Source organism: Pecten maximus, chromosome 1, assembly GCF_902652985.1.
Source record: "Pecten maximus chromosome 1, xPecMax1.1, whole genome shotgun sequence".
Lineage (NCBI taxonomy): Eukaryota > Metazoa > Mollusca > Bivalvia > Pectinida > Pectinidae > Pecten > Pecten maximus.
In genome coordinates, this window is record NC_047015.1 from 33,806,315 (window position 1) to 33,830,356 (window position 24,042).

General features: G+C 35.1%; 3 protein-coding genes across 3 annotated transcripts; 1 reads left to right on the top strand and 2 right to left on the bottom strand.

Moving 5' to 3' along the window:
* Positions 1–2,161: 2,161 nt before the first annotated feature.
* On the bottom strand, positions 2,162–5,970 carry LOC117331108 (glucose-induced degradation protein 4 homolog). The gene is made up of 5 exons (XM_033889706.1): positions 5,798–5,970; positions 4,708–4,875; positions 4,154–4,255; positions 3,556–3,686; positions 2,162–3,160 (listed from the first exon to the last, which is right to left on the bottom strand). The coding sequence occupies exons 1-5, from the start codon at positions 5,936–5,938 to the stop codon at positions 3,097–3,099; spliced, it is 606 nt and encodes a 201-aa protein (XP_033745597.1). The 5' UTR covers positions 5,939–5,970; the 3' UTR covers positions 2,162–3,096.
* A 101-nt stretch (positions 5,971–6,071) lies between these two features.
* Positions 6,072–14,962, top strand: LOC117331097 (ATP synthase mitochondrial F1 complex assembly factor 2-like). The gene is made up of 8 exons (XM_033889695.1): positions 6,072–6,208; positions 7,444–7,488; positions 8,039–8,184; positions 8,530–8,627; positions 11,817–11,897; positions 12,223–12,335; positions 14,224–14,339; positions 14,739–14,962. Exons 1-8 carry the CDS (start codon positions 6,073–6,075, stop codon positions 14,871–14,873), a joined length of 870 nt encoding a protein of 289 aa, XP_033745586.1. The 5' UTR covers position 6,072; the 3' UTR covers positions 14,874–14,962.
* Positions 14,963–16,491: 1,529 nt separating this feature from the next.
* On the bottom strand, positions 16,492–23,919 carry LOC117331085 (dynein regulatory complex subunit 3-like). Its single transcript, XM_033889685.1, has 11 exons — positions 23,813–23,919; positions 22,946–23,135; positions 22,004–22,120; positions 20,749–20,915; positions 20,450–20,596; positions 19,951–20,070; positions 19,732–19,844; positions 18,954–19,128; positions 18,688–18,819; positions 17,952–18,146; positions 16,492–17,210 (listed from the first exon to the last, which is right to left on the bottom strand). Exons 2-11 carry the CDS (start codon positions 23,103–23,105, stop codon positions 16,959–16,961), a joined length of 1,578 nt encoding a protein of 525 aa, XP_033745576.1. The 5' UTR covers positions 23,106–23,135; positions 23,813–23,919; the 3' UTR covers positions 16,492–16,958.
* Positions 23,920–24,042: the final 123 nt, after the last annotated feature.

Sequence of the window (24,042 nt, forward strand, 5' to 3'; positions counted from 1 at the left end):
ACCATCTCTTTTCAGCCAAAGATTATTTGTTGGGCCTTCTGGCCTTTTGTTAGATGTTTAACTTGCAATAATAAACTCCTCATTATGTCTTTTATGTAATACAAAGAAAACTTCACCTTAAATGAACCTTGTGTGTACTCAAAAAAGTAGAACAATAAACAAGGGCCCAATGGGCCCAAATCGCTCACCTGCAATGCAGTGATCTTTTCATATATGGATCCTGCAGTTATTTGAAAGCATGCTACAGGACCAATATAATGTCTCTCTGCACTTTGGCTTTTCACTAAAAGTCATTTAAAGATTTAAGCATACTTGATCGACGTGACCTTGAATGAAGGTCAAGGTCATTCATTTGAACAAACTTGGTAGCCCTTTACCCCAGCATGCTACAGACCCAATATCAACTCCCTGGGACTCTTGGTTATTGAGAAGAAGTTGTTTAAAGATTTTAACCTTTTTGACCCCTGTGACCTTGAATGAAGGTCAAGGTCATTCATTTGAACAAACTTTGTAGCCCTTTACCCCAGCATGCTACAGACCCAATATCAACTCTCTGGGACTCTTGGTTATTGAGAAGAAGTCGTTTAAAGATTTTAGCCTTTTTGACTCCTGTGACCTTGAATGAAAGTCAAGGTCATTCATTTGAACAAACTTGGTAGCCCTTCACCCCAGCATGCTACAGGCCAAATATCAACTCTCTGGGACTCTTGGTTATTGAGAAGAAGTCGTTTAAAGATTTTAGCCTTTTTGACTCCTGTGACCTTGAATGAAAGTCAAGGTCATTCATTTGAACAAACTTGGTAGCTCTTTACCCCAGCATGCTACAGGCCAAATATTAGGTCTCTGGGACTGTTGGTTATCGAGAAGAAGTCGTTTAAAGATTTTAGCCTTTTTGGCCCCTGTGACCTTGAATGAAGGTCAAGGCCATTCATTTGAACAAAATTGGTAGCCCTTTACCGCAGCATGCTACAGACCCAATATCAACTCCCTGAGACTCTTGGTTATTGAGAAGAAGTCGTTTAAAGATTTTAGCCTTTTTGACTCCTGTGACCTTGAATGAAAGTCGAGGTCATTCATTTGAACAAACTTGGGAGCCCTTCACCCCAGCATGCTACAGGCCAAATATTAGGCCTCTGGGACTCTTGGTTATTGAGAAGAAGTCGTTTAAAGATTTTAGCCTTTTTGACTCCTGTGACCTTGAATGACGGTCAAGGTCATTCATTTGAACAAACTTGGTAGCCCTTCACCCCAGCATGCTACAGACCCAATATCAACTCCCTGGGACTCTTGGTTATTGAGAAGAAGTCGTTTAAAGATTTTAGCCTTTTTGACCCCTGTGACCTTGAATGAAAGTCAAGGTCATTCATTTGAACAAACTTGGTAGCCCTTCACCCGAGCATGCTACAGACCCAATATCAACTCCCTGGGACTCTTGGTTATTGAGAAGAAGTCGTTTAAAGATTTTAGCCTTTTTGACTCCTGTGACCTTGAATGAAAGTCAAGGTCATTCATTTGAACAAACTTGGTAGCCCTTCACCCCAGCATGCTACAGACCCAATATCAAGTCCCTGGGACTCTTGGTTATTGAGAAGAAGTCGTTTAAAGATTTTAGCCTTTTTGACTCCTGTGACCTTGAATGAAGGTCAAGGTCATTCATTTGAACAAACTTGGTAGCCCTTCACCCCAGCATGCTACAGACCCAATATCAAGTCCCTGGGTCTTTTGGCTATTTAGAAGAAGTCGTCTAATTTTTTTTTAGCCTTTTTGACTCCTGTGACCTTGAATGAAAGTCAAGGTCATTCATTTGAACAAACTTGGTAGCCCTTTACCCCAGCATGCTACAGACCCAATATCAACTCCCTGGGACTGTTGGTTGTTGAGAAGAAGTTGTTTGAAGATTTTAGCCTTTTTGACTCCTGTGACCTTGAATGAAGGTCAAGGTCATTCATTTGAACAAACTTGGTAGCCCTTCACCCCAGCATGCTACAGGCCCAATATTAGGTCTCTAGGCCTTTTGGTTATTGAGAAGAAGTTGCTTGAATGGAAAGTTGACGCCGGACGGACGGCCGGACGGCCAGACGGCCGGACGGACGACGGACGCCGCGCCACGGCATAAGCTCACTTGCCCTTCGGGCAGGTGAGCTAAAAAAGGACAATGGAAAACAAGGAAAATTGCATCTTTTATAAAAACAGAAACATGTTATTTTGCAATTTACATATCAAAATTAAAGCCATTGACAATGCGCAGACACCAAGTAAGGTACAATATGCACTACTACACTGCCTGCACACTGTAACATACAAAATATAGCATATACCAACCCATAAAATTGTGTCAGCATTCTGACCACAAAGGGAGGTAACTGTACATTGGCGGAACAGGGCAATGTATTTGACAGACAGGGTTGCACACTGCATAGCATTCCAGGAATACATTCTATATGATAGGACACAACATCACCGACTAAAAATCATGTTTGATACCCAAAGCAGTAAAAGCTGTGGTTATACTGTTAAAACAATAAACATATTGTTTGTACCACTTTGATTAACTCTAATAACAATCACACATATAACATATAGCACATTTCCTGTTCACTTATTGGCATGCAGTGTATCAAATGTTTTGTCCTGTCATAAACTTTGACAACAGTAACAAGAAAAATATTGTGCAAATCAATTTGGATGCTATACATGTATATACATGTAGAGGGTGAAATGGAACGTCGTATTATTATTAAATAACTGTACACATTCTAGAGTTTCATTGTCCAATCATGCTTCTCTCCCCGCCACATCAAAGGTCTTTTCACTGGGAGACCCTGTTTAATTATTCAGAGCACCAAATTAGCACTTATATTGTCCATCAAGTCCAGCTCAGTGAAGAATACTTCTGTATGCCTTGAAACACAGCTACAATAAGTATGTTCCCGACAAAAGTTGGTAATTATGTATTAAGTGTTAATTAATTTTCCTACTGATCTTTTTCAAGGCAAAAATAATTGATAGGTTAGGGTACATGTCATGAAAGCATATACTCCGATTTATTATGTACACAATAAATAGGTATCACAGCGAGTTGGAAGTCACATGACATCATCTGAACTGATACACAGGTATACTGTGTTCTGGCACGTGTATAAGGTTAAGTGACTGAAACCTGCAATAGAAAAGGATGTTGATTAATGTTTATACACAGTCTTATATATATATGTTTAAATATAAATTAGTTTGCATCCATGAAAAATATCAATTTAGTTCCTAAATTGTTAATTAGATTTGATTGGATGTATCTTACTTAGACTGGTTTACACATGCAAAAATGTTGTTTTAATATAAAAAACACTAATATACAATTTGAATGCATGGATATTTGACATAGAAAATCAATTAAATATGACCAAAATATTTCACAAATATATTTAAATAAGTGTGGGTGATGGGATCATAAAATGCCATCCCTCCCCAACCTCAACATACTCTTACATCAGAAATTGTTCTGGGTTGCTGTCAACAGCACAACAACATTTGTTTACTACCAATAGTTTCATTTACCATTCAGAACTCCTATGATAGTAGTAGCCTTCTATCGTTGATGTGGACTTTTGAAAGCAGATATAATAAAATCCAGCAAATGATGCCCCATTTATGTCTTTTATTGTGTGGTCCGGAACCAAAAAATGCTCCTGTTAATAAATACAGATTATATGTAATATGTAACAACATCATTAGCACAATGAAGGTTGACAACTTCAATTTAACTTTTACTTATAAAACAGTAAGACTTTTGTCTGAATTAATTTCTGAAATTATTATAACAAGTATAATGGAAGTAGAGCCAACACCATTGTAGGTTGTATAGGAGATAAATAAGTCCTTTCCTTTTTGCTTGGATACTTGAAGGTAGAAGGGATTGATGAATTATGGTAAGCTAGAGAATCAGTAACAGCAGGCTGGAGGTGGGTTCATGAAGCCCAATGCTGTGGATGAAACTGGTAGACATACTACCTACTAAATTATAGGAACCTGCCTCAGGCCTGTTGTGATTGATTCTCTAGATTTGTGAAATTAACATTAGAAAAAAAAAGTTATTTATTAACCCTGAAGAGACAAAGATGAAAGTTGATCATCTATTTATCAAAAACACACTCACCTTCCATCGCATGAATACATAATCTGTTGTTTTTAAATCTTCATAATCAAATGTATCAGAATTAAAAGTCTTTGCAAACTGGTAGAATGATAAAAATTTTCCCTGGAAATAAAAATACAGCATTTAGATAACTCATTTCATTTGAATTTTTGCAACAATTCAATTCCTTAATAATCAATTTTACAATTTTATGAAATTCAAAGTTTAAGAAACCAAGAGATCGTAATCATATGTTGTTTATTGGTAGCACAGTCTTCACTTTACCATGAAAAATAATACAGTAGCTTGTAACAACCACTGAAAATGAAAGACAGTTATTTTTGTTTTAAAAGATCATTACTTTGTATTCAAGTACATGTACTACTACAGTGGACATTTCATAAAATTGCATTTACTACGTTTAGCTCCATAAATAGATGTATTTCATGGTACCTTAACATGTATGTTTTACTTTCTTATCATTAGTCCATGCCTGGTAATAACATATAATTATTGGACACATTGTTGATTCTAGTGGATTTGTTGTATGACCTACATGTAGAGGTAATACCTACCCAATGTTTCCTGTCTACATCCTCATCAGCATCCCATTTCCTTGTAAGGAATGGGTGTTTTCTACTGATTATTTCCCCATCGAAAAATGTTGTCAAAGTTGGATACTCTTCTGTTAGTCCTTTAATCTTCAAATATCCACACAGGTAGGAGCTTTCCATGTCCACATGCTGCCCAGAGAGGGAGAAAGGTATCAGTAAACATGTATTATCACTAGACTAGAGAGATCTTCTCTTTAGCTCAATCAATTGAGGAAAGGCTAGTAGGTCTGTGTTTGATCCCTAGCGGAGGCAGTGATTTAAATTTAATTAATCACGCACTCTGTTACACCTGTAAAAAATATGATCTACTAAGGACAAACTTTACATTACAGTATAATTTACTTTATTTTTATGATTTCCATAAACTTATACTATACCTATAAATTACTCATGTCATGTTTGTTTTTTTCGAAAATGGGCTTCCAGAAACAAGGGGACAATGCGACATGCAACATCAGAGCTACTAACTATGAAGACTTCAACAAACCAACATCATTGATAAGTCTGTGTGCAACACAAGCTGATAATTCCAACCACCACCACCACAATTAGAACACGCAAATACAGAAAATCTAAGAACTGTTAGCCCTCTCTCTCACCTGCTACACCACTTTTGTTTAGTTCTACAGATACAGAAGATATTTCCATTAAGTTTCCGATCAAATTATATATCCCCGACTAATGTCAAATTATAATTATATTGCAGTGGTTATGGTTCAATGGCATATATACCAACTAGTTAGGCAGCATGGTATAATAGTCATAGAAATGATTATTTTACAGGTAATTGTGTTAGATACACAATATAGGCTGAACTACGATGCTTATTTCTTTGGTCCAGCAGCTATTGTGAATTGGTTAATTTTATAGCTGTGTAAACAACGCTCCAGTACTTAGTTGCTTTTGTATTTGACCTCAGCTAAGAACTGGTGTTCTTACTTTAAGGGTGTGTGACAACTTGTACTGAAATATGCAGAGTCCTATATAACAAATATATGTCTCTGAAATATGTGTCAAGACAGACATGGCGACAGTCACTCAAACCTGTTACCTGTAAAACGACTTCCACATCGTAACAATTTCCTTTGCTTTTTTGATGTCCCTGAAACCGTGACCCATTGTATAATAAAGTTGTGGTTACTCCAAGTTGTTTGGAATTTGCGGGAGGAGGGGGATCCAACTTCACAGGCATGGTTACCTGTCTATCCTGTGTTTGATTTGAGCCGGAAGTTTATTATTTTGTTACACCGTCCCTGATTCGTCAAAATCGAGCTCATTCCTTATACGACCAATCAAAAAGTGGCTAACAACTTTTTGCCATTCAAGATGGCTGCGCCCATGCGATTATTCACCAGATGCTTATTTGCTGAAGGAAAACCAAGTATATCACGGATTATCAGAGAAAGGAAGACAGAAGGATTGACATTCAGTCAGATTCGCCAAACAGCTTCCCCTTCACGTGGTATGCATTACATGTGGTTGTTCCGATCGAACTCGATGTTCTGCAAAAACGTGTGACAGATGGAGAGCATCCAGTCTCCGCACCATCTGCGATAATCCGAAGGGTTCTGATGATAATATCTCCTTTAAAGCTGCCTTGTGGCGATTCTACGTAGGAAGGTCGTCAAAAAATTCGGACTACATCTGCGACTGCAGGGAGCGCCTGTCAAAGCTTATTGTTGGAGTACCAAGCCTTTGGGTTTATAATGGCTGATGCCTGGAATCGGAGAAAACTCGGGCTACATTGAATAATAAAATTCTCCTGTTTAGATAACTAAATGATTAAATTAGCATGTTAGCATTGACCAATATATGTTGTCTGGTTTGAACAAATACTTGTCAGTGAAACAGTCACACTTTAAGATACAATATAAAAATAGACAGATCCCACCTCATCAACTTATGCACCCTATCCATTTAAATATTTTAGAGTCTTTTAGATTGTAAATAAACTGAATGTTTTTGCTTTCCTCAATGCAATTTATAACATTCAGTATCAATTTTGGCAGATATAAATATTTCATTAATAATTTATGTAATTTTTTTTTTAAATAATAAGACTTTATGCTTATATAAATATATACATATGTAGCGGAACTGGACCGGGTCGATCATCGACAACCAGATAGCTCAATCAGTAGAGCATCCGGCTAGTGTTCAGAGGTCTCGGGTTCGAACCCCGGTCTGGCCGTGCATTTTTCCACTCCTACTACACATATATATCTACATCAGAGACATATATATCACAAACGTCTCTGTATTTTTGTATGTAAATTGTACCTGTAACATGCATGTGTCTCAACCAGTCTGACTTGAAAGGATATTGCAGATCCAGTGCATCACCAGTTTAGAGGATGTTTCCAATGGTTTGTTGGAATGAATCATGAATCAAGTTGACTATGTACATGTTCTCTGTAAAATTGTACATGTTTTTTAACATGACACTCTTTCTGGAAATATTCAGTACTGCAGGACTGAGCTGCATGAAATCAGTATTTGGAATCACAGTCTAGATAACTATGTTTATATATACCCTTTCCATTGATGATGACATTGTTTCATGTGTTGTGCAGTCGAAATATTGTTCAAATGTTTTCTTCTCAAGTAGAATTTGAAATTTGGTTAATTCATATATATGTATTTTACTATTATTTCAAGGTCATTGAGTTTTCATGTGTGTTTATTTTCCATTTACAGAGCTGAAGAAATTTTACAAGAATGCTCATGTTGTCGTTGCAGATGGTGAGTACCTTACATTGGAGGTACATTTGTATCATCAAAAGCCATCATAACAAATAGAAGTATTTCATGAAAGTATTGAATTAAAAGTTATTGCATGTAAAAGCATTTCTTTATTATCAAAATTAAAGTCATAGAGTCCTTGAAACAAGTGTCTGCTCTTCTTCTAACATTAAAAGCTAAACCTTAAATGTCAAACACCTCTTTATAGCAATTACTTACAAATTGTGAGCTGTTTATGGTTATGTTTATATATATAATTAAATTCAAAGCAGTAAATAAAAACATACACTGATTGCAATATTATGAGATATGATTTTGTTGTCAAGAGAAACAAAGCAAAAATGGGCTATATTACTTACATAGGAAGTTAGAATTCTCTCATTGTGACTTAAATTAAAGGTGGATGATACACATTTTTTTCAAATTCATCTGACAATTTTTATTTCAAGATAGAAAATTATATCTTGCTTGGAAATCTCAAAGCATGTCCCAGTATTGCAACCTGTTTTAAAGCAGTGTATATTTCTTATTACTATATTTCTTATTGTAGGTTGGTTTGAAATCAATTTGGATAACAGAAAACTAAGAACGCCAACAGGTAATCTGTTCCGTGTTCCTAATGAAACTTTAGCAATGGCAGTGGCTACAGAATGGAATGCCCAGAAAGATACAATAAAAAGACACAGCATGCACCTGGTAACATATTTTACATAGCCCATCAAAATATGCTGGTTAGGTTATTTAGATATAAGTTGCAGGCAGTATATCATGGCATATGTACAGTATATCATGGTATATACACTGTATACAGTATATTGGGGTATATCATGGTTTATGTACAGTAAGTATATATATATATATATCATGACCTGAAACTTAGGGATCCAGGACATTTTTTTTTCACATATTTTCAGAATCATCTGTTTTAAGATAATAAGCTGGAAGCGTTTCATGAGTAGACCTTCCCCAAACTTTCATACAAAACTTTTACACAAGGGGCCGACAGAGCACTTATTTGAGGATATATCTTGTCTTTAACAGAATGGGTTGTCTAATACAGCACTGGATAACCCCACTGGGAAAACCAAAGAAGGAATGATAACAGCATTGATGCACTTTTTGGAAACAGACACAATTTGGTAAGTTTAGGATTGATGCTGGATTAAAGATGTGGTAAGTTTAGGATTAATGCTGGATTAAAGATGTGGTAAGTTTAGGATTGAAGCTGAATTAAAGACGTGTGACGTTTAGGATTGATGCTGGATTAAAGACCTGGTAAGTTTAGGATTGATGCTGGATTAGAGACACAATTTGGTAAGTTTAGGATTGATGCTGGATTAGAGACACAATTTGGTAAGTTTAGGATTGATGCTGGATTAGAGACACAATTTGGTAAGTTAAGGATTGATGCTGGATTAGAGACACAATTTGGAAAGTTTAGGATTGATGCTGGATTAGAGACACAATTTGGAAAGTTTAGGATTGATGCTGGATTAGAGACACAATTTGGTAAGTTTAGGACTGATGCTGGATTAGAGACATGGTCAGTTTAGGATTGATGCTGGATTAGAGACACAATTTGGTAAGTTAAGGATTGATGCTGGATTAGAGACACAATTTGGTAAATTTAGGAATGATGCTGGATTAGAGACACAATTTGGTAAGTTTAGGACTGATGCTGGATTAGAGACATGGTCAGTTTAGGATTGATGCTGGATTAGAGACACAATTTGGTAAGATTAGGATTGATGCTTGATTAAAGACACAATTTGGTAAGTTTAGGATTGATGCTGGATTAAAGACACAATTTGGTAAGTTTAGGATTGATGCTGGATTAAAGATGTGGTAAGTTTAGGATTGATGCTGGATTAAAGGCCTGGGAAGTTTAGGATTGATGCTGGATTAAAGGCCTGGAAAGTTTAGGATTGATGCTGGATTAGAGACACAATTTGGTAAGTTTAGGATTGATGCTGGATTAAAGACGTGTGACGTTTAGGATTGATGCTTGATTAAAGACACAATTTGGTAAGTTTAGAATTGATGCTGGATTAAAGACACAATTTGGTAAGTTTAGGATTGATGCTGGATTAAAGACGTGTGACGTTTAGGATTGATGCTTGATTAAAGACACAATTTGGTAAGTTTAGGATTGATGCTGGATTAAAGACACAATTTGGTAAGTTTAGGATTGATGCTGGATTAAAGACGTGTGACGTTTAGGATTGATGCTTGATTAAAGACACAATTTGGTAAGTTTAGGATTGATGCTGAATTAAAAACACAATTTGGTAAGTTTAGGATTGATGTTGGATTAAAGATGTGGTAAGTTTAGGATTGATGCTGAATTAAAGACGTGTGACGTTAAGGATTGATGCTGGATTAAAGACCTGGTAAGTTTAGGATTGATACTGGATTAGAGACACAATTTGGTAAGTTTAGGATTGGTGCTGGATTAGAGACACAATTTGGTAAGTTTAGGATTGATGCTGAATTAAAGATGTGGTAAGTTTAGGATTGATGCTGGATTAAAGATGTGGTAAGTTTAGGATTGATGCTGGATTAGAGACACAATTTGGTAAGTTTAGGATTGATGCTGGATTAAAGACCTGGGAAGTTTAGGATTGATGCTGGATTAGAGACACAATTTGGTAAGTTTAGGATTGATGCTGGATTAGAGACACAATTTGGTAAGTTTAGGATTGATGCTGGATTAGAGACACAATTTGGTAAGTTTAGGATTGATGCTGGATTAGAGACACAATTTGGTAAGTTTAGGATTGATGCTGGATTAAAGATGAGGTAAGTTTAGGATTGATGCTGGATTAAAGACACAATTTGGTAAGTTTAGGATTGATGCTGGATTAAAGACATGGTAAGTTTAGGATTGATGCTGGATTAAAGACATGGTAAGTTTAGGATTGATGCTGGATTAAAGATGTGGTAAGATTAGGATTGATGCTGGATTAAAGACACAATTTGGTAAGTTTAGGATTGATGCTGGATTAAAGACACAATTTGGTAAGTTTAGGATTGATGCTGGATTAAAGACACAATTTGGTAAGTTTAGGATTGATGCTGGATTAGAGACACAATTTGGTAAGTTTAGGATTGATGCTGGATTAAAGAAACAATTTGGTAAGTTTAGGATTGATGCTGGATTAAAGACACAATTTGGTAAGTTTAGGATTGATGCTGGATTAAAGACACAATTTGGTAAGTTTAGGATTGATGCTGGATTAGAGACACAATTTGGTAAGTTTAGGATTGATACTGGATTAAAGATGTGGTAAGTTTAGGATTGATGCTGGATTAAAGATGTGGTAAGTTTAGGATTGATGCTGTATTAAAGACACAATTTGGTAAGTTTAGGATTGATGCTGGATTAAAGACATGGTAAGTTTAGGATTGATGCTGGATTAAAGACGTGTGACGTTTAGGATTGATGCTGGATTAAAGACGTGTGACGTTTAGGATTGATGCTGGATTAAAGACGTGTGACGTTTAGGATTGATGCTGGATTAAAGACACAATTTGGTAGAGATGTATGGTTTGGTGTGGCGTTAAACAGTGATGAAAATGGTCATCATTAATACTCTATCACACATACTAACTAGTGGGGACACACAGATTCACTAAATTTTGTTAGCAAAAATGCTTACAGTGTATTTGTTCTATTGGGATGGTTACTTTTTGACATGTTTGTGTGGGTCTTAGTTCATCATTTCAAATACTGAATAGTAACCAGAGTATCTTTGTGAGTGTAAAGATGTGTAAACCAGTGTCAGTAGTCATGGTAACCAGAGTATCTATGTGAGTGTAAAGATGTGTAAACTAGTGTCAGTAGTCATGGTAACCAGAGTATCTATGTGAGTGTAAAGATGTGTAAACCAGTGTCAGTAGTCATGGTAACCAGAGTATCTATGTGAGTGTAAAGATGTGTAAACCAGTGTCAGTAGTCATGGTAACCAGAGTATCTATGTGAGTGTAAAGATGTGTAAACCAGTGTCAGTAGTCATGGTAACCAGAGTATCTATGTGAGTGTAAAGATGTGTAAACCAGTGTCAGTAGTCATGGTAACCAGAGTATCTATGTGAGTGTAAAGATGTGTAAACCAGTGTCAGTAGTCATGGTAACCAGAGTATCTATGTGAGTGTAAAGATGTATAAACCAGTGTCAGTAGTCATGGTAACCAGAGTATCTATGTGAGTGTAAAGATGTGTAAACTAGTGTCAGGAGTCAAGATCTTAGGTCGAGTAATTATTGACAGTAAAATGAAGGATTGATGAAGTTTTGATTGACTAACAGTGAGTGTATTTTATTAATCACAGTTACAGACTGACAGAGCCACAGGATTTAGCAGAGCTTCAGCAGCAGGAATGGGATCCAGTCATCAAATGGGCAAGTGACAGGTCGGTCAACTTCAAATAATGATGGCTTTCTTAAATAATGTCATTGATGTATCAGGGTTGGTGTTATTATTTTAGGGGGAAAGCTATTAATGATAGAAATTTCTCAACTTCCCCAAATCATCCATTCATACCATTCTAGAGAATAACAGATATTGCTACTTATTACAGTGTATCTTGATTCCTAGTAACAACCGTGTCCAAACTTTCCTGAATCTAAACTATTTCTACCATAATTGTTTGAGTTAAATGCAAGTTTAAATGTAACTTGCATGCAACTACATGTATTAGGGATTATCATGTGATCAATATCTCTGGTTATTTGCAGATACAATGTAGAGTTGGGTTCAACTACTGGTCTACAGAGCCTTGTGATTCCAACCAACACAAGAAACACTTTAGAAAAGTACCTGATCCACAATAATGAATGGGCATTACATGGTAGGAATACACTGTCAATTTGTTTTTTCATCAATGTCATATGATGTCCAGAATCGTAAAACTTAATGTAACTCAAGACCCATCTATAGTTACTTGATAGTTCTAACATGTTGTAGGTGATTGTGTAACCATTGATAGTTCTAACCTGTTGTAGGTGATTGTGTAACCATTGATAGTTCTAACCTGTTGTAGGTGATTGTGTGACTATTGATAGTTCTAACCTGTTGTAGGTGATTGTGTAACTATTGATAGTTCTAACCTGTTGTAGGTGATTGTGTAACCATTGATAGTTCTAACCTGTTGTAGGTGATTGTGTGACTATTGATAGTTCTAACCTGTTGTAGGTGATTGTGTAACTATTGATAGTTCTAACCTGTTGTAGGTGATTGTGTAACTATTGATAGTTCTAACTTGTTGTAGGATATTGTTTGACTATTGATAGTTCTAACCTGTTGTAGGTGATTATGTAACTATTGATAGTTCTAACCTGTTGTAGGTGATTGTGTAACTATTGATAGTTCTAACCTGTTGTAGGTGATTGTGTGACTATTGATAGTTCTAACATGTTGTAGGTGATTGTGTGACTATTGATAGTTCTAACCTGTTGTAGGTGATTGTGTAACTATTGATAGTTCTAACCTGTTGTAGGTGATTGTGTGACTATTGATAGTTCTAACATGTTGTAGGTGATTGTGTGACTATTGATAGTTCTAACCTGTTGTAGGTGATTGTGTAACTATTGATAGTTCTAACCTGTTGTAGGTGATTGTGTAACTATTGATAGTTCTAACTTGTTGTAGGATATTGTTTGACTATTGATAGTTCTAACCTGTTGTAGGTGATTATGTAACTATTGATAGTTCTAACCTGTTGTAGGTGATTGTGTAACTATTGATAGTTCTAACTTGTTGTAGGATATTGTTTGACTATTGATAGTTCTAACCTGTTGTAGGTGATTATGTAACTATTGATAGTTCTAACCTGTTGTAGGTGATTGTGTAACTATTGATAGTTCTAACCTGTTGTAGGTGATTGTGTGACTATTGATAGTTCTAACATGTTGTAGGTGATTGTGTGACTATTGATAGTTCTAACCTGTTGTAGGTGATTGTGTAACTATTGATAGTTCTAACCTGTTGTAGGTGATTGTGTGACTATTGATAGTTCTAACCTGTTGTAGGTGATTGTGTGACTATTGATAGTTCTAACCTGTTGTAGGATATTGTGTGACTATTGATAGTTCTAACATGTTGTAGGTGATTGTGTGACTATTGATAGTTCTAACCTGTTGTAGGTGATTGTGTGACCATTGATAGTTCTAACATGTTGTAGGTGATTGTGTGACCATTGATAGTTCTAACCTGTTGTGGGTGATTGTGTGACTATTGATAGTTCTAACCTGTTGTAGGCTATTGTGTGACTATTGATAGTTCTAACCTGTTGTAGGTGATTGTGTAACTATTGATAGTTCTAACCTGTTGTAGGTGATTGTGTGACTATTGATAGTTCTAACATGTTGTAGGTGATTGGGTGATTGTGTGACTATTGATAGTTCTAACCTGTTGTGGGTGATTGTGTGACTATTGATAGTTCTAACCTGTTGTAGGTGATTGTGTGACTATTGATAGTTCTAACCTGTTGTAGGTGATTGTGTGACTATTGATAGTTCTAACCTGTTGTAGGATGATTGTGTGACTATTGATAGTTCTAACATGTTGTAGGTGATTGTGTGACCATAGATAGTTCTAACCTGTTGTAGGTGATTGTGTGACCATTGATAGTTCTAACCTGTTGTAGGTGATTGTGTGACTATTGATAGTTCTAACCTGTTGTAGGCTATTGTGTGACTATTGTTTGTTGTATAGAATAATTCATTGTTATTTTACAGGTTACCAGTTTGGTGTTGAGGCCCTGAAGTCACTGCTGTTGATGTTAGCTGTGGTCCACAAGCAAGTATCTGTGGAGCGAGCTGTCTATCTGGCCACACTTGAGAGCCAGTATCAGGTACGTGGTTGAAAGTGACTGAATCTTAAAATACTGAAATAGCTTGTTTCACCAAAATTTAACATAGAAACCATGTTTATTTTTGGAAAATATTTCTAAAATGCTGAATTCAGTATTGATGCTGAACATTTTACCCATACAGGTACATGTTCCATAGTTCATAATAATATTAATCTGTTGGAATACGAAAGATTATGGTATTATTGTAGAATTAAATCAAAGCCATTGTTTTCCTGTCTTGTCCAGGTAAAGTCTAGGGCTTTGATTGTCAAGGATTGACAGCTTTGGGTCTATTTATCATAAATGTGATTTTTAATTCTTGTTCAGACAATAAGTTCAAGCTTTTTCTGATAAAAACATATATATGTGTTTAAAAAACCAACCTAATTTTACTTTCAGTTAAAAACTTGGGGCAGCGTTGAATGGCACCATGAATTGGATAAGTACGACCTACAAGCCCGTGTAGCTGCCGCAGCTCTCTTTGTTCACTGGTCAAGCGAGAAAAGTAGTACTCGGGTCTGGTCAAAAACATAATGGCTTTATAAACCAGTATCAAAGACTTTTTCTCTTGTAAAACCACAATTTATATTGACTTTACAGTTAATAAATCAATAGAATTATTATATGATTTTGTGTGCTACTTCGAACATTGATTCATTTTCATCATTTGGAATTCATAAGAGGTTGGCATGCATGGCCTCTGCTAGGCGAGTTATGTGATCTTTGATTACACTATGTTACGGTGAGTTATATGATCTTTGGTTACTCCATATTGAGTTATGTGATCTTTGGTTACTCCATGTTGAGTTATATGATCTTTGATTACACTATGTTAAGGTGAGTTATATGATCTTAGATTACACCATGTTGACGTGAGTTATATGATCTTTGGTTACTCCATATTGAGTTATGTGATCTTTGATTACACCATGTTGAGGTGAGTTAGTTGATCTTTGATTACACTATGTCGAGTTATATGATCTTTAATTACACCATGTTGAGGTGAGTTATGTGATCTTTGGTTACTCCATGTTGGGTTATGTGATCTTTGGTTACTCCATGTTGAGTTATGTGATCTTTGGTTACTCCATGTTGAGTTATGTGATCTTTGGTTACTCCATGTTGAGTTATGTGATCTTTGGTTACTTCCTGTTGAGTTATGTGATCTTTGGTTACTCCATGTTGAGTTATGTGATCTTTGGTTACACCATGTTGAGTTATGTGATCTTTGGTTACTTCCTGTCGAGTTATATGATCTTTGATTACACCATGTTGAGTTATATGATCTTTGATTACACCATGTTGAGTTATATGATCTTTGATTACACCATGTTGAGGTGAGTTAAATGTGATCTTTGATTACACCATGTTGAGGTGAGTTATGTGATCTTTGGTTACTTCCTGTTGAGGTATATGATCTTTGATTACAACATGTTGAGGTGAGTTAAATGTGATCTTTGATTACACCATGTTGAGGTGAGTTATGTGATCTTTGGTTACTTCCTGTTGAGTTATATGATCTTTGATTACACCATGTTGAGGTGAGTTATGTGATCTTTGATCCCTGTAGTTGTTTCCCTGAAAGGAATTTTGATTCAACTATTTTTGCAAAACTATTGCCCCTTATTTATTTCAGTACATGTATTTTTTTCTCTAGAGATCTTCATTTTCGACTGATTTCTTTGAAACTTGATAGGATTTATAATCATTTTATATAGTTGTCTTTCCCATAGGCATTCTGATTCAACTATTTTTGCAAAAGTTATCAATTGCAATTCGTTTATCTTGTCTAGAGATTTAGTTTTCTACTGAGTTCTTTGAAACTTGGTAAACTTTATGATTGAGATATCTTGTTGTATTTATTGAGTTTGAGACTAATTCCTGATTACTTGTATTCCTTAAGCTGATGATTAAACATTGACTTTGTCATGAAAGGTTGGGACTATAGAATGCCATCTGACCACTTGTTCAGTGAAAGGCGATAAAAATTCTATTTCAATGTAAGATAGTATACAACACTATACAGCGTTAATGGTCATATATATTTCTACCCCGCAGTACTCTTGTATAAATCAGAGTACACATTAATTATGCCAAAATATGTACCTATTGGTTAATGTTGCATTTGAATTCAAAGACTGCAATATTATGACAATGTGTGTAGCCTTTTCATTTATTTCTGTACATGTTTATATGACAATGGAATATATTACATGTAGTTGCCAGTAATGATTGACAGGTCTGTAACTGACTCTGATGAATCAGTCTATATTACAATGAATAGAAGTTGTATCTTTGTACAACAAAACTTGACTAAACCCAAACACAACAGGAATGTACTGGGCATTATATACAGACTTACAGAATACAGAGTTTTCAGTTTAGACAAGTTTCACTATCATACAAATATTGTTGCAGGTGATGATGAGTGACCTACATTTATCACAGATACTTCAAAGCTTTTATATGACTATGATCTAGTCAAAAATATCCATCTAAGAATGACATCGATCACAGTTCTCCACAATTGTCCAGTGGCACATGTTGAATGGTCATCTTAAGCACAGATATTATTTTGTCACAATCCAAAATGAAAATTTATCAGCTTCCAACTAGGACTCAGTAGTTTCCAGCTTGTAACACGTCCAAATTGTCTATTTCGTCTCGTAAGTGGTCTATAAGATTGTTAATTTCTGTAACTCTCATACGATTTCTGGAAATTTCCTCATCTTCATGAATTTTGTCAATCGTCGTTTTTAGCCATTGGTTGATCCTGGTCACCATGTCGTCTTCCTTGTTGTCTATCTTAAGGAGATGAACATCATGTGATGATGAAACTGCATTCATGATTGTGTCCTTGTCCACAAATAGCTGTAACAATAAGACAATACAATTGACACTTGTGTAAGCCATATACTGTAATTAATTCATGACATGTTAATTTTTTTTACTAATGGTCACGAATTTGAAAAATAAAAAATTACACCCTCTCACCCACAATGCCTACATGCATGGTGTACAGATTTACAATTTAATAAGAAAAAAACTCATCTTTTCCACTCAAAAATAATGTTGAAAGTACATTCACAAGTATATCAATACCAATTTTACTGTTGATTTGGTCAACTAATATGACAATCTATTGTGAAACACTATTTTATCTACTAATTGTGTTTCAAATATTGACTTTTATTCTTTGTTATTTAATCTACTGAAATAACTTAATTCAATGTTATTAGGAATCTCTGGAGAGATAGTAAAATTATCATGATGCTATAAATGAGACAAGCAATATTGTAATCTATGTTATTGTAAATCTCTAAAAGAGAAGTAACGACAGGAGACCTGCCACCTCTCAATATAGAATCTAACCATTCTTAAGTAACTACAGGAGACCTGCCACCTCTTGATATCAAAGAACTAGAATCTCGCCATTCTTAAGTAACTACAGGAGACCTGCCACCTCTTGATATCAAAGAACTAGAATCTCGCCATTCTTAAGTAACTACAGGAGACCTGCCACCTCTTGATATCAAAGAACTAGAATCTAACCATTCTTAAGTAACTACAGGAGACCTGCCACCTCTTGATAACAAAGAACTAGAATCTCACCATTCTTAAGTCCTCATTGATCTCGTCATCTAGTTCATTCTTGAGGACCTTTTCCAGTGTGACAATGGCAATTTCCATCATTTTCTCATGGTGGAATGTCTCCAGATCCCGACACTGTGCTAGGAAAGCCTGGATGTTCTCCTGGAATGAGGCTACCAGGTCCTGCATGCTCCGCTCAAAGTCTTTGATGACATCCTATATAGGTAAAGTTTTATATTAGTTTTACAATTGTTGGTATATTTGAAAAGTCCAAATTATTCTACTAGGAATATAACCATCCACTAAATGGCGTTTTTTCTTGGGATTACATGAGGGAGATCCATGCTCCTAGACTGGCTATACCAGTGCTGAAGGTTTTGATATCATTGTCCAGTTAAATTCGAACACTAGCTTATCCCCCCTAGTTTGAAACTTGGGATCTTTAGAATCAGACATATCCAAGAGTCCAAATTAATCAAGCTCAATTTTATTGATAATTTGAATATTCTCGAGACAAGTTCCTTTCAACAATGTTCCTTTCTAATCTCTGAATCTGGAAAATATATTCAGGTTATAACCAAGTTTTGATGAACAGCTCTATTTATAGATTTAAGGAACACATGATTTCTTTAATCTGAAGGAGAGGTCAAAATTGTAATGAAAAATCTCCTTATTTCATCCAATTGATGCCCACCAACGAAAAATGAATGGAGGACCTGTAATGTTTATAATGAATCTTCTTTAGCAAAGAGTGTACCTCTAGCTGGTCGACAAGCTGAAGTTCAAGTCCCATGAGTTTGTCCCACAGCTCTGAAACTTGTTTGTTGTAGTCGGCCACCACAGACTCCAGCACTTTTTGGTCACTGATCTGAGCTAGCTCCTGCATTGTCTACAAAACATAGGGCGAACAATAACCTGTTATTGTAAACAAATATTTAGTGAAGTCATAATCCACAATTTACAGAAATTCAGAAATGTTATTATTACATCTCATGCCAAGCTAGTATCCTTTAATTTCCTTACCCTCTTTTTAACAACCATGAAGTTGTTGATGGCCTGCATCCCTAAGTTTTTATTCTCCTGCTCAGCATCCTCCACACATTCCCAGAACTGTTTCACCTCGGAGTCACGTTTTTCATGTTCCTTCAAGCCGTATTCAAACATTTGATGACAGATGGCAACAAATTTATCCTTAAAAGTAAACACTGTCAAGGAATATAACTAAAAGGTTTGATGAGTTCAAAACATTTTGATAAACATCAACTAAAATTAGTATTTCTATGACATTTGTTATACCTACTAAATGGTACCAATTTGAGAGATAATGTAAAAGAGAAAAAGCAACATCCTGCCATTGGTACTTGACTGCCATGAAGAATTTGTGGAAATGTTGTTTTTTTGGGGGTTTTTTTTGCTGTTTTTTTTTTTTTATTGAATTAGATTTATTATTTCTGGTGCTGGATGGAAATCCTCTATACCTGGTTGAAGTAATATAACACATGTACCTATGGTTACAGATAATTTAATATTAACTCTATATTTGTTTAATATTTCTTGGTTTTCCCAGTGTTTATTGAGTTTGTTTTTGGAACTGTTCACACATTTTGCTGATACTACATCCTTGGGGAAACTGTTCCATGTACCCTGGTACTAGCTGCCCTAATGCAGAATTTATTCTTTCTTCTGTTTTTTGTGTTTAAAAGTTTTGTTTTGATAGCTTAGATATTTAAGTAGAAAATAGTTTATTCATTTGACAATATGTCAATTGATAATGCGTACAGCAATGTAAACAAAAGGATATGTTTGTAAGAGATCTTCGATTCCTGGCATCTCGCTCAACTTCTGTCCCTCCGAATCTTCCATATACATCATCTCAAACAGGTGTGGTCCATCCATCAGCTCCACATAAGCTGCCTGTACAGAACAATCGGGATACAGTTAATCTCTTTGTCTAAATTTTGGCATACAAATATAAGTAACAGAAACATTGTCAGTGGTGTGACATTACGGTTGTCTTTACCTTGTGGAGTTCTAGTTGTTGTTTGTTCCTGACCTCCTCCTCCTGTTTCAGTTCAGCCTGTTTCTCATTGTGTAACATTTCTTCTCTTTGAATCATGTGCTTTTCCATAGCATCTTCTCTCTGTTACACAATGTTAAAATGAATGATTTAGTTTAAAGTGTTCATAATCACTGGATAGAGAAGGTTTAGTTACATACAACAGACATCACAATTTAGAGTTGAGTGAAAACCATGTACAGATACTATGTGATTGTCACAATCAAGATCATACTTTATTCCCAACTATTTCAGGATTATTGGAGCATGGCTTGCTTTAAAATATCTTGATTTTGTGTAAGTGATCAATTTGTTGACAAAAATATATATATAGATATATCATGTATATTAAAAATAAACTCCAAATATGTATATAGATATATCATATATGTAATATTTCTAGTTGTTATAACAGTATCCTAGCTATTAATCATCAATTTGATGTTTACTAATATCAACTGACCGACTGTTTATCCACCAAACGATAGTCTAGGAAGTCGATACCAGACAGAAAGGCAATCACATACTGCTTGTAGCCGTTTTGCTTACAGAAGGGATTGCCAGCAAGATTCAAGGTTTTCATTTCCTTAAACCTTCTCAGATATAACAACTGAAATAGGAAAGATTCAATAAATGACTTTTAATGTCAAAAAAACAATCATATTATCATTTTAAATAATGACTTATTTTGAATTTTGATCAGATATAAGACTTGATTTATTATTTTTGCTTATAACTTAAGGGAGAAGCTCAACAACTTACATTGCCTAGTTCTGTGAGCATGTTGTTTCCAATGGAAAAGACATGGAGATTTAAGAGGGTGTCCATGTTTTCCAGTGTAGCAATTCTGTTGTTGTACAATGTTAAATCCTCCAGCTTGGTGAGTGCATTGAGACCCTCAATCACCTCAATATTGTTGAAGGACAAGTCTAGAATAAAAATCAACATAATTACAAAACAAAGGCCATTATATGCCTGTTCACATTGTTAATTTTATACCAACAGTGACAATATCGTAATTGATGATCATTTAAACAGTCCATGGGGAAAAAACATGATGTTGATAGTAATTACCTTTGATACGAACATTATACTAATAGATATTTTCAGTTTCATTTGCACTCAGAATCAAGGTACATGTACAAGATGTATATACAAATGTGGTCTTGACCTGTGACAATGACTTTAACCTCGAGACCTTGACCTTTGGTCATATCATTTACTGTTCAACTCTGAAAAAATGATTCAACATGTAATAAGAAAAGAAACAAAATTGATTACTTCTATGACATTGACCTTTGATGCATTGACCCTGACCCTTGATGTGGTGACCTTACCAAAATTGCAATATTTCATCAAAATCTATGTAATATAATGGCTGAATAGTGATGACACTTCAAATGCTATTTAACTGTAACCTTGACATTAGGATTAGAATGAAAAATGTCTAAAACAGGAACCTGTCACTGAGACAGTGTGGTGACAAACTATTCAGACTGATGATAATGACATACATGACTTTTACTAAAAGATATTATTAACTATGCATATAAAAACATAACATTTGGCCAATTTAGTTTAGAATCTTAATAGTTTGATGGCCCGTATTAATCATTTAGATATCAATTATGGTAATTCATTAGCTGGTAGGGTCAAGGGGCAGTAAACATTACACATGTTACTAAATTGTTCTTGCCTAATGATACACTCAAACCTGTCGTAAGTGCCAACTTGGGACCACCAGAAAATGGTCTGCCATTGATCTGTTTTGGATTACATGTACAAATGTATAATCAAGCCTTATTTTTATTCTCAGTACTCCTAATAATTGCTATGCCCATTTTCAGACATATGAGTAATTCCTTCTCTGTGCAAAAGAGAAATAACTAAAAGTATATTTCCTTCAAATCTATTTGGATATAAGATATTTACTAATTGCAAGAAAATGTGGGGGGAAAAATGTTCAAAACATTTGAAAACATGTTGCATTTACACTTGGTATTAACATGAAACTTACCTAGCCACACTAAGTTCACTAGACAATCCAAACCTTCTATTTTCTCTATGATATTGTTATCAAGCTGCAATTTGGTTAATGCTGTAAATTCCCAGAGATTGTCAATCTTTAAAACATCTGAAATAAAAAATAACAAGAATTAAAAAAAAAAACCATAGTCTGAACATTTCTACCATTAACATCAAGATATGTTAATCAAACAAATGATAAAACGTCATGAGTTGTTTGTAAATACTGTACATGTATCAATGATATTTCCAAAACTAAAAGTAACAATTCTGATATCAAATAAACATCTGAAACAGAAATCATCATTCTAATAATGTTAGAGGATATCCACAATACTCCAGTTGTTGCAATCACATTAGCTCTTTGGGTATCAGAGATCTATGTGTTAAACGATTACACAGTGCAAAACATGTGATGGGTGCCTTCATAACAATGTATAGATGGAGACTTTAAGCTATCTGAAGTATGGGCATATAAGTTAAAACAAGAAAAAGTAATGTTTTTATGTGATCATAACCCATGGAGTATCGAGGGTGATCTTTTCATTGGTACTACATTTGCAGACCTATTGATCTTGACAATGACCTTTGGCCTGCTTTTAAAACCTTTAATATCGCTCACAGTATATTAACAGTACGAGATGGGGTTCCAGAGTTTATGATCACATTGGGAGCCTTAGACATATTCCAGGGGTGAAGAGAACTTATGTGATTGTATGCACCCCTGGAATATCAAGATAGGGCTTTCATACTTGATGTGTGTTCCTCGTCACAAGACCTTTCTATTGGTACATATACTACATTTGCGGACCTGCAAATGACATTTGACCTACAATTTATAGATTAAAGCTTTAAAAATGCCTATGTGTTGACATCTGGCATGTCACTGTATACTACAATGCTTCTTTAAAGACTTTAATATTAAGACACTAACTTAAAAAATCCAGTCTCAGGGATAACACATCTCCAAAATCAATTCCTTCTGACTTGGCGATTTTTCCTGCTTCATCCTTTGGTCCTTGTTCCTCAACTGCTCTCTTTAGCATGTCTTCGTCGACCACTGCCGGCTCCACCGTGTCATACAATCTACTCATTGTGGTCGGTGGAACACAGCCTACAAATTTCTAAAAAAAAAGAATTTGAAAAGTTTCAGGCGGAAATTGTATTCATCTTTGGTACGTTCCTTTGCTGGAATGTGGGAGTTTATTTCATTCCCAATGAAACTAGGGATAACAAGTGTCACATGTACATGTATCCATAACTATAATGTGCAATAAATAATGTGATACTTATGTCAACTGTGATATTTCAACAATATTTGTGATATTATTCATTAATCACTCATCATTTTTATATATTATGAAATTAAGAAAATAAGGAAATGATGTAAATATTGTATAACATATATGTGATAATATTACACTGTGTATGCTAATTACCTGAATAAATATTATTATTAACTTTATCTTTAATAATTGCTGTTAAATCTGTTGGGTGCTGAATGACTGAAGCACTGGCATAGTGACAGTGAAGTCATTTATAAGCCGAAAAATCAACTTAATACATTTTTGTTTAGTACAATAGTTGGTCTAACGGTACCGACTGACATTTTTACAATGTTACGTGTTCAGTTACATGATCGATTATGCATTGTCAGTATGGTGAGTATCAGTCAGCTGTCACCATATTGCAGTCAGAGATACTGGTCACTTAAATTATCCTTTTAGACCTTTTAGAAAAGTCCTTACCTACCAGATTCCGACTAACTGTCGTATAAGGACAATATGAGACACGAACTTACCTATATCAAACTTGTTTACATTGAACGCTTCTGGTCGAAGTGTGCCAAGATGGACGCTGTTACCACAGAGATGTAAACTTCCGTCTTTTCACTTCCGGTGAGTGATAATGATTAATTTGTGAAAATATATCTTTTATCTTTTTCAATACAGCATTGTGCTACAATGTTTCATACTTTTATTATGTAACCCTAAAAATATTTGTGTTTTTTTATTTAACGACTATTGTGTA